General features: G+C 41.0%; 1 protein-coding gene across 1 annotated transcript; it reads right to left on the reverse strand.

Annotated features, from left to right (window-relative positions):
* Positions 1–990: 990 nt before the first annotated feature.
* On the reverse strand, positions 991–14,784 carry LOC110486596 (hepatic leukemia factor). Its single transcript, XM_021558319.2, has 4 exons — positions 14,386–14,784; positions 11,236–11,592; positions 4,680–4,897; positions 991–4,180 (listed from the first exon to the last, which is right to left on the reverse strand). The coding sequence occupies exons 1-4, from the start codon at positions 14,495–14,497 to the stop codon at positions 3,965–3,967; spliced, it is 903 nt and encodes a 300-aa protein (XP_021413994.1). The 5' UTR covers positions 14,498–14,784; the 3' UTR covers positions 991–3,964.
* Between the last annotated feature and the right edge of the window lie 4,198 nt (positions 14,785–18,982).

The raw sequence follows: 18,982 nt of genomic DNA on the forward strand, positions 1-18,982 counted from the left end.
TTCAATTTTGGTTTCATCTGACCAGAGCACCTTCTTCCACATGTTTGGTGTGTCTCCCAGGTGGCTTGTGGCAAACTTTAAACTACACTTTTTATGGATATCTTTAAGAAATGGCTTTCTTCTTGCCACTCTTCCATAAAGGCCAGATTTGTGCAATATACGACTGATTGTTGTCCTATGGACAGAGTCTCCCACCTCAGCTGTAGATCTCTGCAGTTCATCCAGAGTGATCATGGGCCTCTTGGCTGCATCTCTGATCAGTCTTCTCCTTGTATGAGCTGAAAGTTTAGAGGGACGGCCAGGTCTTGGTAGATTTGCAGTGGTCTGATACTCCTTCCATTTCAATATTATCGTTTGCACAGTGCTCCTTGGGATGTTTAAAGCTTGGGAAATCTTTTTGTATCCAAATCCGGCTTTAAACTTCTTCACAACAGTATCTCGGACCTGCCTGGTGTGTTCCTTGTTCTTCATGATGCTCTCTGCGCTTTTAACGGACCTCTGAGACTATCACAGTGCAGGTGCATTTATACAGAGACTTGATTACACACAGGTGGATTGTATTTATCATCATTAGTCATTTAGGTCAACATTGGATCATTCAGAGATTCTCACTGAACTTCTGGAGAGAGTTTGCTGCACTGAAAGTAAAGGGGCTGAATAATTTTGCACGCCCAATTTTTCAGTTTTTGATTTGTTAAAAAAGTTTGAAATATCCAATAAATGTCGTTCCACTTCATGATTGTGTCCCACTTGTTGTTGATTCAGTTTTATATCTTTATGTTTGAAGCCTGAAATGTGGCAAAAGGTCGCAAAGTTCAAGGGGGCCAAATACAAGGTACTGTATATGGCCAATATACTACAGCTAAGGTCTGTTCTTAGGCACGACACAACACCTCCGACGACCTTATTGCTTAAGTACTATATAGACTCAGTGTATACAGTAAACAGTTTGAAAATGTTTGACACTAGCAGAAATAAGTGTGACACTCGTCAAAAGAAACAGAAAATACTTTATTAGACACTATGAATTACAGATCGGGAGGCCAAGGCCTGAATATATGTTATGCATTCATTCCATGACAAACAAGACAGAATACTCCTTTCATTGTGTATCTATGTACCCTCTGTGAAACAGTCCATTGGTGTTGCCATTAATACAATGGTAATTAGTTAATTGTGTTTTAAATAAGTAAAAAGAAAATTGTAAATATATAGAATATTTGCTGCATTAGATCTGAACCTATTCAAGTGGTGATAATGACAATACGTCGCTGAGAGACTGAGGAACAGTCAGTGTATTCAAGGCACTGGAATAGACTCAGAATTATGGTTACTTTTTTCCATTCATGGGTGAGGTAGTGAAGTCACTCTACAGGGAGGTATGTGGGCAATGTGTGGACTGTTAATGGCTTTATCCTATTCTTTCATATGGTACAGAATAGCATGTTAAAGTACATGGACACACAGCTAACAAAACCCATATCTGTACGGATGGGCTATAGAAATGTGAATAAGGAAAATCACCTCCAGCCGTTTCTCTACAGCCAAAACATATCTACTCTCACCTTGGCTGGACCATGATCTGCAACAGGTAAGGAACACTACACTGTATTTGGTCAACTGTGAAAGTATTATAGCAGAATTAGAGAGATTTCAGTAAGCTATGCAGTGTCATTGAGAGTAATATCACTCAGGCAGTGGGCTTACTAGACTGCAAAGGTCGAACAAGCAGACAAACAGCAGCTACAGTAACCTGAAATGGCCCTCCCCTTCATTGTAACATCGTTCTAACTAGTGAGCATAGATGTCTCCAAATATTAGTCATATTAGTTTATATCAGAATATGACTAAAGGTAAACCTTTTCAGTTTTACCATCAAAGGACTCCGGTGACATATTTTGGTCATCTCTGAGTGAAGGGACCCATAACAGGAGTCTAATTGAGACACCTAGTGGTGACATCGGGGACAATCAATAGCAAGCAAGTATTGGCATCTCTTTTGCAATAGTGGGTCTCTACAGAAACCGATTAAAGATCATTCCATACATTCCGTCCTCCATACTCACAACTTTATTTCATGTTAACGTTGGGGAGACTCGAGCTTAAAGCACTACGATTCCATGACACAAGGAACTAAAGGTTACTGACGGCTAAATCTATAGTATATAACCAGGATACAGGAGTGTCTTTCCAATAATGCCCAACAGTATCCGTTACTGCTGCTGGATTTGGAGGAATCTCTGTAAAACTACCACATTATTATGGTTAAGATATCAAAACACTACTATATTGGTTCTTTGAGTAATGTGTTTGTATTCTTTAATATAATAATAATAATAATAATAATATTCTGGATTCTGTGCCTTTAAAATACATAGCCAGTAATGTATAGGAAAAATACTGTACAAAAAAACACATATAGAATAGCTTTATATAAACATCTCTTATAACCAATGTATCATCTCTGTACTGAATATTTTGGTTTGTAGTAAACTAATTGTTTGGGATAACCACAGTACTGGACAACACCATTCAACTTTTTTCCCCCCAACATCTTTTACATTCATACAGCCATCTTACAGAAGGCAAACACATATCTACAAAAATACAGATATCTCTATTGATTATTAAAAGAACCACGCTTGTTAATCATGCTAAATAAAAAGGAAATCATTCAACCACTTTGCGATTAGCTTGAGGTTTGTGTTCTGAGAAATCATGCTGAAATATTCAAATAAAAATGCTGAGATGATAATAAGAACAACAATATCAACGACACAAATAGAAGTCATAATAATAACAATTCAATATTCCAAAAAATTAATCTGTCCTTAACAGAAAAGATACATAAATATCAGGCAGATTAGACTGAGGAACATTGCACCAGGGCAGATTGTGACACGTGTTAGAAGATTGGTGCAGAGAGGGTTAGCGGAGTTGTGGTTGTGGAACAGGCTGCAGCAAAGAGACCACTGAGCACAGGGTGGGAAATCTGTCCACCATCACCATGCTAGCTGGTGCAACTCCCAACAGAAAATGACCGTGCCGTGCAACGCGAGGCAAGAGGGTTGTGGGTTCTACTGGAGACCAAGAGGTGCTCTGATTGGGGAATCGGTGTGGGAGGAAAAACTTGGTAGCATTAATTAATATAGCTTTGGAAAAGATTATTGCTCAATGTGTGATAGAAAAGAATCGCTGGTTTTTCTTTTCAACTGTACAGTTATACTGAGGTTTGAGAGAGAGGTTAAGTGCTAACAAAGAAAATATTAAAATCACAAGAGTAGCTTATAGTCCTGATGTGATGAACTGATGGTACAGCGCCACAATAGAACAAAAATGGACACGAAAATGTATAATATTAACGGAAGTACAATAACAAAACGAATTGCAATACGAATGTATGGTACAAACCGTTTGAGAAAGGATGCTACAGGAAGGTACAGGACATAACAACAGACAGGAACAGGGTCTTAGGAAGGAGGAGAATCCCTCTGAAAACAGCACTGGAAGAACATAAGGATGGGGAGGGAGATACATTACAACAGCTCTCAGTCCTGATCACACGTATAAAACAGGTGAGAAAGGGGGAAAACAAACCTCATGGCATCATTTACAAAATGAACAGTGGAAGGAGGGGACAGGGTAGGGATCCGGAGAGTAGGTTGTTGGCTCAATAACACTCAAAGTGCCTTGTAGTACTTGAAAGAGGAAAGTGTGTGTGCATACTGTACATACATGTTTGTACATGAAGGATGAGGGAGAAAACAAAAAGGAACAAACAATCAGATGCCAGTGACAGAATTCAAAATGATAGAATCTTATAGGATTATCATGTACAGGGGTGAGGGGCTGGTGTGTGTGGGGGCCAGTGCCACCAAAAGGGAGGCACATTGTCCTTCAATCTCTTGGGTGAGGGGGTGAGAGGGAAGGGTGTGGCGCGGACGTTGGGGAGGTTTGGGGAGGTTCACAGGGGCCCATGACGAGCCTCATATTTGGCCACAATGTTTTTGGTGCGACCCAGTTCCTTCCTCAAGTCGGCCACCTCTGAGCGAAGTGCACCGTTCTCCTTCTCTAGGAAACCAGCCCGGATGGCAATTTGGTTCTCCTTCAGTCGCCTGGCATCTCGTGATCTTTTGGCTGCTACGTTGTTCTTTCTGCGTCTGGCCCAGTACTTGTCATCCTGGAAAGTGGTATTGTAAAAATATAAGTGATTCATCTGAGTAATAAACAGTATTCCAAATGTGACCTATTATTTATGTCATCACGCATCTCATTTTCACTTATTACATTTCCATAATGTTGTTTAAAACTGCCTGACACATTCAACCTCCTTTGCACCCTGCAGGAAGCCATCTTACCTCAATAAACAAAATAGTACATGTGATACACCTCTTCCAACATTGTATGACTTGGGTAAAGGGTGAATGACCACGGCTAAACCTGTCAATCTAAATCCTGGTCAAGTTCGCCTCCTCCCTATCAATACTGAAAAAGCTGCCGGTTTGGGTTTGCGCCAACACTCCTCCTTATATTGTGGTTTAAAATACTTCTGGTTATTTAGGTGGAATAAGTCCACTTGCTGATTACATAACATAAGAAAACATGGTGCTTAACGTTTTTGGCCAAACAAGTGGCGAACTCTTTCAACCTTCCACATAAGTAGGCTCCAGGTAGGTTACCTTGAGATCTTCAGGGATGAAGATCTTGCGTGCCTTTTTGATCATGGGCTGTGGTTTGAGCTCCTCTGGGGCGAACTTGCGTTTTCGGGGGTCAAACATCTCCTGTCCGGGTACGCTGGACAGAGCCAGGTCTGCAGGGTCGGGCTCGTAGCCCACTGGAACTTGAATAGACTCTGGATCGATGGGGCTGGGGGTGTTCCTGGCAGCTGATGGCAGCACTGCAGGAGAAAAGGCAAAGGAAAACAGGCTAGAGGGTCTGCTGAATTACATCTGGGCACTGTTTAGAAGAGACTGTACTCTCTGAAAGAGCAGGCTTTGAGGCGCAATGATCCTTGAGAAAGTAATGGTTAGGCCTTATTAGACCTCAACTAGTTTCCTTAAAATGAAGGTTCTAGAATCTGCCATTAAATGTAATATAAAAAGATATGACAAATGTGGCAGTCATTAGTATACTACTACCCCATACCATACATACTAGTACCCCATACTACTACCCCATACCAGGGGTACTTTTGAGTTCTCTAGAAAGCCCCCTTTAAAAAGTCCCTAGGAGGGCACTTGGGGGAAACTAACACACGTGTGCCTATTTATATCATAGTATTCTGCCATTCTCTTCTTTAACATGGTTGTGCTTTACAAGCATACCACTGCTGGCTTGCTGCTGAAGCTAAGCAGGGTTGGTCCTGGTCAGTTCCTGGATGGGAGACCAGATGCTGCTGGAAGTGGTGTTGGAGGGCCAGTAGGAGGCACTCTTTCCTCTGGTCTAAAAAATATCCCAATTCCCCAGGGCAGTGATTGGGGACACTGCCCTGTGTAGGGTGCCGTCTTTCGGATGGGACGTTAAACGGGTGTCCTGACTCTCTGAGGTCATCAAAGATCCCATGGCACTTATCGTAAGAGTAGGGGTGTTAACCCCGGTGTCCTGGCTAAATTCCCAATCTGGCCCTCAAACCATCACGGTCACCTAATAATCCCCAGTTTACAATTGGCTCATTAATCCCCCTCCTCTCCCCTGTAACTATTCCCCAGGTCGTTGCTGCAAATGAGAACGTGTTCTCAGTCAACTTACCTGGTAAAATAACAGATAAATAAAAAACAAAACAATGCTGATCCTCTAGAACAGGGGTGTTAAACATACAGCCCGGTTCAACGCGGCCTACGGGTGGTTTGAGTTTAAAAATCTCTCGTTTGTTTTTCAACAGGACAATGACACCTCCTTGCTGTGTAAGGGCTATTTGACCAAGACGGAGAGTGATGGAGTGCTGCGTCAGATGACCTGGCCTCCACAAATCACCTGAACTCAACCCAAATTGAGATGGTTTGGGATGAGTTGGACCGCAGAGTGAATTCTTCTACTTCGAAGAATCTCAAATATATTTAGATTTGTTTAACATGTTTTTTTGGTTACTACATGATTCCATTTGTTATTTCATAGTTGATGTCTTCACTATTGTTCTACAATGTAGAAAATAGTAAAAATAAAGACAAACCCTGGAAGGAGTAGGTGTGTCCAAACTTGACTGGTACTGTATACATACATACACTTTATAATTTCTACACATTTTCAATTTGGTTTTAGACATTTTAATGGACCTACATTCATATAGTTTCTTGACTGTGTCCAGCTCGCTAATAATCACCTAAATGAAAGCTAGACAGCATCTGAAATTCAGAAAAGTACAAGACTATTTATTGCAAATTTTGACAGCAAGGAAATGTAAAAAAAAATTGTGTGGCCCCCGGGACCTCGTTGACGACCGTATGCTGCCCCCGGGACCTCATTGATGACCGTATGCTGCCCCCGGGACCTCGTTGACGACCGTATGCTGCCCCCGGGGAAAGATTTGTTTGACAACCCCTGCTCTAGAATCAATACCAGCCTTGCAAGTGAAGACGGACTATATTCTTATGTCCATCTTATTCTATACATGCTCATCAAGTCAATTACTATTTCAGCTAAATAATTCTACAACTGGCCTTGCCCACAGGGAAGCAAAACAACTGTGGTTGCACCTTTTAACCAACAGGTGGAGCACAGAGAACACAAACACAGATTTACCGACACACAGACACTCTCACAAACACAGAAGATATGTTATTTAAGCTTTTCTGGGGCCCTGTTATCAGTGCCTCTAGTCAGCTGAGCTCAGGCAGACAACATTTTGTCTGTAAATTGACTGAAGGCAACCTCCTCCTCAGCCAGCCTCAACATGTGCCTCTGCAATCTCTCTGTGGATGTTACGTAACACCTAATAGATTTCTATTGCACAGAGCAGCAGGTCAGCAGTTGACACAGTTTCACATTCTACCCTTCATAATTCAGTGGATTAGCAAGCAGAACTGAAGAACTTAATTGGATGACTTCATCAAATCAGCTGTAATTTGATTGGTGGCTGGCAGTGAGCATCTTATGACAGTAAGCTAATAGAGCCCAATGTCAGTGTATTTACTTGAGATTCATCCACTTAAACAGCTTGACAATTACAACGATTCACAATCGAAGGACTGTAGTCTTTTGTAGTTGGTTTGAAAACTTAATGAGGATTGAAAGAACAAATTCTTCCTGCTGACGGTGAAAACACTTCACTCAAACAGAATTCAAAGGCCGACATTTTAGGTCACTTCCTACGTCACGCCCCAGCTTCTCTGTGCTTTAAGCTGGCTACAGCCTTAAGCCTTCTGACCTTTGGTCACAGCAGCATTTCTAGCTCCAGCCAGTCCTGGTTGAGATTTAAGCCGAGGCCAACATACAGGTCTGACCTGCTTGTGCGTTATGCAGAAGGAAGTAAGACAGCTACTCCAACCCTTTCAGAAGAGAAAACAAATATGTATGAATTTAGAGAAAAAAAAATATGGATGAATATGTATGCACTCACTACTATAAAGTCGCTCTGGATATGAGCGTCTGCTAAATTACTAAAATGTATACACGCAAGCGTGACAACTACACTCTAGCGTTACCAGTGAATCACTGCATCAGTAGTCACCGACACATTAAGCTAAAATGGCTGGCCATACAAAGTGGTACTTCAGCGGGGGTCCAAAATCAATGCCTCATTTTAGTGAATTGTCAACAAACACGTTGGCTGCATGTTAGTCCCCAACAATGACAGGCCACTGACTTAACACTGTCAGCTTAGTGCCAAGCTACTTACAAGGGCTAAATCAGACACTGTCCAAAACAATCTGTCAAAAGTATATCACCTGTATAAATAACAAGCACTGTGGCCCAAACATCTCATCACTTTAACCATTAATTCTGACCAGATTACTGGAGTAAAAATACAGTGACATGCTTTACTGGCTAAGAGTGGCCTGGTGAAAAGCTTGGCTGATAGTGCCCTATAGTATTTGGCTGTGACCTCTCCTCTATGAACCTCCAATAGGAAGAGACAACACACACCCGTCTGACAACGTGTCAAACGTCCACCAAACATAGATAGAAGGTAAGAGCTCTGCGTCTTGTTCCTTCTCCTGTAGGTAAATGCTCAGATTTGCATTGTATGGGTGGGTAGTAGAACCAGTGCAGATGGGATGGAGGGCTAAGATGGCTCTGACCTGACTCTTACCTGCATGTTCTTCTTCTGACAGGAGAGAAACTCAAACCCTCTTAAAACTGGTTTGATTTTCATTAACATGTTAAGCTTGACCCCTAAGGAATGACAACATCGAGTCTGTGCCCTTTCCAACCAATCTTCAAAATGAAGTGTGAGCTAGTAGGGGATTCATATTATTGTGTTAAGTGTTTACTGTATATGAATGTGTTGCTAAACAACATGGAGTCAACAGAACTAACCACGCCTCCCCTTTATCTGTTTACTATAGGGAGAGGATTTCCATAGGTACCACACACCTTAGACAGTCACTTCCATGGCACACAAGTTTAGACCTGACCTTTGACCTAGTCTACGTTCCACTTCCCTTTTGGCCCCTGCCAATAATACACTGTGGGCCCCATATTGAACTAACAGTGGGACCCGCCCATCGCTAACTCCACTGGATATCTGCTGTGATAACAAAGCTATCTCAGGCTGCATTGTGCTTGCATGCAATATTGAATTGGGAGGTTGGTGGGGCGGGCTAGGCTGGAGGTGTATGTGATAGCAGTATAGCCTTGACCATGTGATCTCATCAGGGTTCAGCCTGTGCCTCGGCTATGGCTCTGACTGGGATCTGTCTGGTGAGGGACAATTAAAAGGAAGGAGGAGATGCTCATGCCAGTGGGGAAATAAATACTGAGAGGAACATTGTGGTCACTGTACATACACTGACGAAGGACATACATATGGCTGTGTTTGGCATGAGTACGAATGTCATCATTAGAAACAAACTATTACACTTCTGTCTGCGACTACTTTCAAGGGACAAGCTAAATCATCTTAAAATATGTCAAACAGAATGTCATACATCAGAAGAAGTTGTGAATGTTTTGTTTTTTGTCCATGGCAATTGTGAGGTTATTTTTGGAATGGATGGGAATTTAGGGCATTTGTAATTCCTTCAAATGTGATTGCAAATCACAGTAAAAGCATGCTAGGTGGATCAGAGTAATAGTGGGGGGGGGGATTGATACAGTAGAGTATCGTAATATTAATACTATTTATGACAATATATACATTTTATGACTCCAAGTATCAATTCTCAACAACAAACCTTTTGTATATTTTCTGCAAGGTAGTTAACGTTAGCTGGCGCTAGTCGGCTGTACCTGTGCCAAAACGTTGGTATTTGGCCTCAATCTTCTATTAAATGGTGAGCCAACATGTTTTCAGCACATTTATTTCCATGACCGATCAAAACGAATGTTTATCATTGGTCTCTCGTGTCCCCCTGCAGCAGACATAGTGAGCAATATGTCATGAACATCAAATCACAGAAATCGCTGTATCAAATCAGAATACATATAGAATCGCAATAAATATCGTATTGGCACCTAAGTATCGCGATAATATCGTATCGTGAGGAGCCCTAGTAATTCCCAGCACTACCATTTAAGTGGTATGTCATATGAATTCAAGTCCACTACACAGGCCAGTTTCACTAGATCACCATCACTGTTCACGTCGGGACATGGTAGATCATTAATGACTAAGATGAAAAACCTTTGGACATACATAGGTCTATTGGAATAAAAATGCAGCAGAATGTGTTTTGTGTGAGAGTTCAACTTCTATTTAATCTGAGGATGTTTACTGATAATGGTGTCAACTCATATCCATAAAACCTCAAGAAGTATGGGACAAATAATATAGGTCCCACCGAGCAGAGACATTGTAAACATGAGCTTCTGTTATACACTGGAACATTATAAAAAGGCAGGTTTCCATACAGTGTGGAAGTGATTATAAGGATTGTTTTTGGCACACTGTGCTCTACCAACAATGGTAATGAGAAGATATCACACACACACACCAACCAAAATACGTACCAAAGTTACTATATAACACAAACCAATGGGCACACAGAAATATTCCCATTAAACATATTACATACTTATAACTGATGTGATAATCAAGTATATGTAAATAAGGTGTTCAATAAAATAGGGTCATAAAGACAACTACCATCCTCATCATTAATTAACTCGTTTCAAAATAAAACAATTACAGGCAATAGAATCACTGTTTTCCCCTCGACTAGAAGATTCAGACAGGATGTCCATTTTTTAGAAACAAAGAATTGGCTAGCACAAACCAGATCACATCTGCCTGCTCCAACAAACACACCAATTACACTGACCCTCTTTATTCACTCCCCCACTTTCAAGAGGCTGAAACCATGACAACTAGCCTGAGGGAAGATGTTTGCCTTGGTGATGCCTGTAAATAAAGGTATGTTTATCCCCACACCTCTAAATAACTGGGTACCAGGAATGCGTGTTTCATTAAGGAGGAACGTTTTACTTGTTTCTGGTTGTCACTTCAGTAGGCAGCAACAGATACGTCAGGATTCACCTTAGGTAAACAAAGCAAACAAAGCAAAATGGAGCATCGCGTGCCAAGCAACAAAATGAGCCTAATCTAAATCAATATTGGAATTTCATCAGGTATGTAGTAAAACTGTGAATGTTTGTTGACAAAAACTACACAGTTGAGGGATCAAAACTACAACCCACCCAAGTTGTACAACTACTGTCCCTCCAGTTTAACTTTCTAGTACTTGGCACAATGCCACTCAAGCTACAAAGTCCAGGGCCAGAATTGTAGAAGAAATGTCCTAGCATACACAAAGACCCTGAAGTAGCCTAAATACTGAGAAACCTCTATCTGTGCTTTTGGTCAGAGTGGAATGGGGTATACAGTAAAGGAGAATGTTCAGTGTTGAGAAGACAACCTGGTCATGATATGCGTGCTGAGTATACCAGGTGGATAAACAGCGCCCGGGGCATATTATTACAAAGCGCAACAACTAGGCTTTGACCATAGAGATTTGCCCTAATTTGAGAGCTGTAGGAGGGTTGTGTGTGTGCGCGTGTGCGTTTGGTTGACCTTGCAGATGTTAGCACTCGTTTGAGAGTGTTCCTGTGCTGTGTGTTGTGAGTGATATGGTCTTTTACCTGCTCTGGCTGGGGGGCTCTGGAGACAGTTCTGGGAGACCATGGCTGTATGAACGGAGGTAGTGGCGTGGCTGCTGAGGTCGACCACAGAGGGTATGGGGGGTGCTGGGGAAACCTGCTGGATAGTGGGCTGCCGGGACTGCTGTGGCTGGTTTAGGTTATTCTGAGCTGGGTTTGCGGGGATGCCATTCTCTGACAGAAACTCTTCCAGGTCCATGTACTCTAGCTGAAAGTTGTCCCCATCATATGGCAAGGTCTTGTCCCACAAGGTTGGCCCTAGGAAGGCCGACTGTGGAGTATTGGCACCGCCTTCCTCATCCAACTTTTTCTCTTTCGCATTCTTCTCTTTTCCAAAACCTGCAAATATTTGGAGAGAGTCATATCACTGTTAGACCAAAACAGCCAAACAATGCCTTTACAATGTCAAAACGGCTAAGCCAATAAAAGGCAAAGTTTTTTTATTTTTTATAAATAAAATGTCTACTTGAGCTGTATTTGAATGTTTATATACTTGATGCAAATAGATAAATATCCAAACTACAGTAAACACCCCATCAACTCCAATAGCATACAAAAAACCTCTAGGGGACAACCTCCAGTCTCAGGAAATATATTTTAATTTCTCTTCAACCTATTTCCAGAAGTTTTAAAGAGTTTTTCAAATCTTTATCTATATATTCCCTATCAAGTTGTTGACAAATAAGTACTAAATGGTTTCTAGACTGGCTAGTCTTTGGAATACTAACTATAGTGTATTTACAGTAGATAACAAACTTCCCACAATGTACTACTGTTGGACTTGCTTTTGCCCATTAAATGTATTTTTGTAGTAGTGTTAAGATTTTTGCCTAAATTGTTGGGAAAGTGGTCCAAATAGCTGATGTGTCAAAAGTCTAAATGTTTACTCATTGTCTCATGGTAGAAATGTGCTCACCAAGTGCTATAAAATGTTACATTTCTGAAAGTTATATGACAGTTAATTCAACAGTGGGAAGTTAGCTCAACGAATGCAGTGGATAACCATTACTAAAACAGCTGTCACTTTTGATCAGAAGAAGGTAATTCTGTTCTGATTACAGATTTGAATGTGTTGTCACGACACCAGAGTTTTGACTTCGATACCAGGTTTAGTATCACAATACCAACAATGATACCAATTGAAAAAAAATAAAGGGTATTAGCCAAAGTCACAGAATGGTAATTGATCCAGATGGATCTTTTGAGTCCATTATCATTACATTTGTAAAATGTTTTAATGTATGCATTAATTAATTAATTATTAAATAAATGTCTTCTTTTTGTTTTTTACCAATCAAACTTCATAACATTATGGTCATTGTTTATTTGAATGGTAAATCTCTAGTCTATTGATAAACTGGGTAAATCAAGATGTAGCCTAGGTCTATTTACAATACAAGTGAATGCATATTCAATAGGAGTGTGTCCATGCATTTAGTTATTGACCTTGTCTTGGCTGATTTCATTGGAATACAGATGAAAACCAATCTGTTTTCCTTCCATTTTGGGACTTATTTTAAAGTATGCACGTTCTCTTTAAGACCCATGACGTCATTCACACATGCAAACACTTTTGAAAACATTTATTAACAGTTTCAACATTTCTACATGCTGTTTTTCATTATTCAAGTGTGTTAACTTATGTGCCGCATAAGTGATGATGCAGCTCTGACTGCCAGTGGTTCCTCCTGACAGGCTTGGGAAAGCAATGAGTAAATGGAGCAGGTACGGTGCTCTCGCGCTATAAGGGGACATTGGCTACGCTGATAGACAGACTTGGTCCTACCTCAATCCGTAGACGACATGAGACATGACAGAAGTACCAAATATAACAAAAATGCTGGTACCCAACCGTTTTTCAGGTTCTACTATAGAAAAAGTACTGAAGTTTCGGTGTATCGTGAAACACGCATTTGAATAGCAGAGAAGTAAAGTGCTGGGGAGTTCGGCAAAAACAATTTTTTTCAGAAAATGCAGTTGATGCGCTTACTAAAACAGCTGTACCGTTTTATCGCAACAATATATTTTTGTTACAATTTCAGATTTCAATAGCAGAAGTAGAGGAAGATTCCATACACCCTAACTTTTTGTCTAACTTGTTGGCAAAGTGTCTATGTAGCTGATTGTTGTCACAAGTTATTGTGCATAGAATGTTGGATGTAATGATGTCACAATAGGACCTTTAGAATGCTGAAATCCCTTTAGAGTGGATGGAGGACAAAACGAAGGGCAAAAAGCTTTATAGTTTATAAAGTGCATCCAAAAGTTGTATTCAAGCACACTGGTCCTGACCACTCTGCACTTTTTAAACGTTTGAATGACGTTTATAGCTTAAACGGTGTACGAAAAAAATAGCACTCCAAATAATAATAAGTACTGTATGCCAAAACTTACAGTGGGACGTTTTCTGTCGTAAATCACATCAATTAAAGGGATAGTTGTTACACTGTATCCTTATCAGGCTGGAGCTGTCATGCTAGGAATGTATTTTGACATTTAATGACAAATTGCAACCATCATGGATCATACTGTACTCCTTCCCGATCTGGCTAGATGTAGTAGTACTAATACATTACACTTAATGCGGAAATCAGCAGTATAAACAATAACAAAGCGGATCCCCGACACTGGTTCGGTAAAAAGCTGAGGGATGGGGCTAGAGAAATGTAACCACCGAAATGCATAGACATTAAGAGTTTGAGTTATGGATACAAGGATTGTATTAGGGCTATATAGTGTTTGTTTACAAACATTGGAGTAAAACAATCTTATATTTGGGGTTCTGATGGGGTATGACAGTTTAACTAAGCTCATGAGGCATTTTATTTATAAGTTCTACTCTTCAAGAATCAATGAATTTATAAGTCCAAAAATGGATGTAGCAACAGTGATTGTCCCTTTAATTTACACTTGAATCAACGCCAATTCTTAGTAAACAAAGGTAAGAAACACCGGGCTACTGAAATATTGTAGCCATCCGAGACGTTGTTTTTTTTCTGTATTGTTACTTGCTTGCTCACGCGCTGCAACACTGACAGATCATGCTTGAAAGCAAGAACGACAAAACAATCGTCTCAAAAATGAATGTAAACTACCACGTAACAAATTATTTGATGTCTGCGTTTTGTTTACCTTCATGATGAAATGGCAGCTTCATTGGATTCTCCAACAGGGATTTCAGTACGCCATTAGTTGGAGTTTGGAAAGATGAGTTTAAAGGAACAGGTCTGGCCATTTTCTCCATTGGTCTGGAGGACGATAGTATAGCGTACAATTGCTGTTATTCCAAAAGAAGACCCACGTTTGAAAATATGTTAAACAAACACCAAACGTCAATGCTTGACCCAACCTGTAGTTCAGACCGAGAAATTGATATCCACGCAGAAAATAACAATTACGGTTTTCGTCGAACGACGCTAGTTCGAGAAGGCAGAGAACTAACTGGATGTGCAGCTCAAGATGGTTCACAATCCATTTGTGGACACCTATGTACATGACGTCAAACCTTTGGCAAATACTTGAATACCGACTCTGCGAATGAGAGGGAGGGAAGGAGGGACTGACCACTGCTGAATTTGGGAACTTATTTGTTTCACGTTTTTTCCCTATCATTTTTTTCTCAGTCCTTTTCTCCTTGAAAATATATATGTCAATCATGTTAATTGACAGATTACTCCGACATGGCGTACAAAATCGTTGTACTACCCACATCCATTAGCCTTGGTATGTAGTGCAAGATCCATAGATTGAGCCCCCCATACAGTTCTCTCTCTCCCGGTTAGGCTACACCATTGTGTTATTTACTGTATGTTTGTTCATTCCATGTGTAACTCTGTGTTGTTGTTTGTGTCGCACTGCTTTGCTTTATCTTGGCCAGGTCGCAGTTGTAAATGAGAATTTGTTCTCAACTGGCCTACCTGGTTAAATAAAGGTGAAATAAAATAAAGGAAGCACTGGTGGCAGCAGTGGGCTCATTGTGGTGTTCTCTCAGGGCCTTGTAAGCATGTGAAGCTTTGAGTGTGAGGACATACAACCCTTCTTTAAAGAGGGGGAATATTGTAATTTAGGCCTACTGCAATGTGGTGTAGAGAGCTTTGTTGGACATATACACAGAGGCCTGTGTTATTAGGTGCTCAGCTCTGTAATAGGATATGGATCAAGCCCCCATCATAGCGCTCTCGCTCCTGTACATTCAATAGATAATTTAAAGCTTGTTTCCACCAAACTGGTAACTATTCAACTCTAATAATTTGTCACACACACACACCGCATAGTTGTAGTGAAATGTGTTGTTTTACAGGGTCACCCATAGTAGTATGGCACCCCTGGAGTAAATTAGGGTAAGTGCCTTGCTCAAGAGCACAGCGACAGATTTTTCACCTTGTCAGCTCAGATATTCAAACCAGTGACCTTTTAGTTACTGGCCCAACGTGCTAAACGCTGGGCTACTATAAACACTAGGCTTATAACAGGTGTGCCAACTGTACATTTCTTAACCTTAGACCTATAGACCTACTATTGGCCACATAGTAATTGAATTAGACAAACATTTATTTTATCTCTATTATGCCCTACAAACATTTAACCTATGGTCTACAACAGCCCTCTACACTCATTGTATTTCTTCAAACCAATCAATTAGAATGTTAGTACAAAAAAATGCCCAGGCAATCTACAGCACCCAATGTCACAGGAAAGCAAAAAAGAACATCAAGCACATCAGTCACATGCGCCGAATACAATAGGTCTAGACCTTACAGTGAAATGCTTACTTACGAGCCCCTAACCAACCACACAGTTTTAAAAAATAAGAGATAAAAGTAACAAGTAATTAAAGAGAAACAGTAAAATAACAATAGCGAGACTATATACAGGGGGTACAGATACAGAGTCAATGTGCAGGGGCACCAGTTAGTTGAGGTACTATGTACATGTAGGTAGAGTTAAAGTGACTATGCATAGAAGACAACAGAGAGTAGCAGTTGTGTAAAGAGGGGGGGGGGGGGCTGCAAATAGTCTAGGTAGCCATTTGACTAGATGTTCAAGAGTCTTATGGCTTGGGGGTAGAAGCTGTTTAGAAGCCTCTTGGACCTAGACTAATGAAGCTGGTTGAGAGAATGCCAAGAGTGTGCAAAGCTGTCATCAAGGCAAAGGGTGGCTACTTTGAAGAATCTCAAATATAAAATAAATTTTGATTTGTTTATGACTTTTTGGGTTATTACATGATTCCATATGTGTTATTTAATAGTTTTGATGCCTTCACTATTATTCTACAATGTAGACAATAGTAAAAATAAAGAAAAACCCTGGAATGAGTAAATGTGTCCAAACTTTTGACTGGTACTGCATATTAAAAGTCAAATGTTTGTCCCGGATTGGGTCCATATCAAGTGAATGATTGGCCTATGTTGGGATCCCTATATCTGAAAGTTTGGGAAACAACCTCAGTTCACCTCAACAGAGGAGCTGAGTCTAACAACTTGATAAAACATAAATAAATATCTAGTTTTATTGGCTAAGTTGCTTTAAAAAAAAAAGAAGAGTCAATTCAGGCCATATTTCAGTCATGGCTTGTTGTGGGTGGTAGTGGTGGTGGTGGTTGAGATGGATGTATTCCTCAGATAGAGTAGTTCTGACTAAAACTGCACCATTCTACACAGCCTACCAGAGTGGGAGTACAGAGATCACAAATACTGTATGTGAGAACCTTACTTTGCCTGCAGCCGTTTTTGGGGTTCTTGTGAATAGGGTTGAAATGATTAGTATATCCAAACACACTACCCTGGACCTTTCCCCCTCACTCCCCCACAACCAAAATATAGAATTGAAGATTCAACTGGTTGAAATGTGTCAAATGAAACCCACAGCTTAATTTGAATTGTACCGACAGAGAGGAGACTATGGTTTTTCAAGAAGATTGTCCCACTTAGCCGTGGAAGTCATGTGAATAAGAATTCAGGGGCTGGACAGAAAAATAACAACTCACTGAAACGAGCCACAGTACACTAGCCAAAGGCCTGTGGAAGGGACTGAAACGAGCCACAGTACAGTAGTTAAAAGGCCAGTGGAAGGGACTGAAACGAGCCACAGTACTGTAGTTAAAAGGCCAGTGGAAGGGACTGAAACGAGCCACTGTACTGTAGTTACAAGGCCGGTGGATGGGACTGAAACGAGCCACAGTACAGTAGCTAAGGCCTGTGGATGGGACTGAAACAAGCCACAGTACAGTAGCTAATGGCCTGTGGATGGGACTGAAACGAGCCACAGTACAGTAGCTAAGGCCTGTGGATGGGGCTGAAACGAGCCACAGTACAGTAGCTAAAGGCCGGTGGAAGGGACTGAAACGAGCCACAGTACAGTAGCTAAGGGCATGTGGATGGGACTGAAACAAGCCACAGTACAGTAGCTAAGGCCTGTGGAAGGGACTGAAACGAGCCACAGTACAGTAGCTAAGGCCTGTGGATGGGACTGAAACGAGCCACAGTACAGTAGCTAAGGGCATGTGGATGGGACTGAAACAAGCCACAGTACAGTAGCTAAGGCCTGTGGAAGGGACTGAAACGAGCCACAGTACAGTAGCTAAGGCCTGTGGAAGGGACTGAAACGAACCACAGTACAGTAGCTAAGGGCATGTGGATGGGACTGAAACAAGCCACAGTACAGTAGCTAAGGGCCTGTGGAAGGGACTACTGGGTGGTGCCCACTAAGTACCTTTAAGATACATGATATGGATAACATTGGGTCTTAAAACATTCCTTGAGAGCCCTTGATATTGACCAACTATTTTGGGACTTTTGATTAGAACCACTTGACATGATTTATTGTCCACCACAGCCAATGAAAAGTATATTTACCATTCAAAATGATTGATTTTATTTGCAATTATTATACATTTAAATCAATTTCAGTGGCCTAATGTAGACATATTACAAATCAGTGAGGTGCACTTGCCATCTCGAAAGGATGTTGTGTGTATTTGATCTCATAGATCTACCAACCCTGTTCTAGCTCTGGCCATGATGGTTAGACCTCCGCCTTAGCTGCACTAGCTGTGTCATGTTCCCCATGGCTCCCCACCTGGGCGTAGGCTTCCTGTGAAACTACTGGGCCTGAAAAAGAAAACATGACAGATCTCACTCGGCCTGTCTGAGGAGCTAGATGGGAGACCAAGCCCAGAAGGGTTTAGAATCCTCTCCTCAGTAGTGGCAAGCTACTCAAGCTGGAAGTTTTCATTTTTTAAATTCCAACTTCTTTGTGCACTGTGTATTTTGTACTTTTAAATATGCAGTGCACTTTAACTTGAAGTTGAGCCTGTGAGAAGAGTCACATTTCAACATTCTCTTTGTCATGTTTCAACTGGACCATAGCATAGCTCTATCCTCTGTGTTTTTTACAAGTAAAAGTGATGGATTACCAGTAATACAAGTGTAAGTGTTGATAAATGCAGTCAATTTGACTGGCTTTTAAAGTACAGCTGAGAGTAGACTTGTACATTTCACAGTTGGCCCTCCTTACTCTGCTCCATGCAATGCAGATATGCCACCGTGTATTTTCAATGTCACTGCTGTGGCTTAAGTGCATGTTACTCAAGGAATATATAATTTATTAATTGTTCATAAAGTGTTGGTCCCCTCCATTTTCCATTTATTTTGTTATGTAAGTGCCCGACAGTACTGTTCTGTGAAATACATGCAGAGTCTAATTCAATGCAACATCCCCCTCCCAATGC

This window comes from Oncorhynchus mykiss, chromosome 13 (assembly GCF_013265735.2).
Source record: "Oncorhynchus mykiss isolate Arlee chromosome 13, USDA_OmykA_1.1, whole genome shotgun sequence".
Taxonomy (NCBI): domain Eukaryota; kingdom Metazoa; phylum Chordata; class Actinopteri; order Salmoniformes; family Salmonidae; genus Oncorhynchus; species Oncorhynchus mykiss.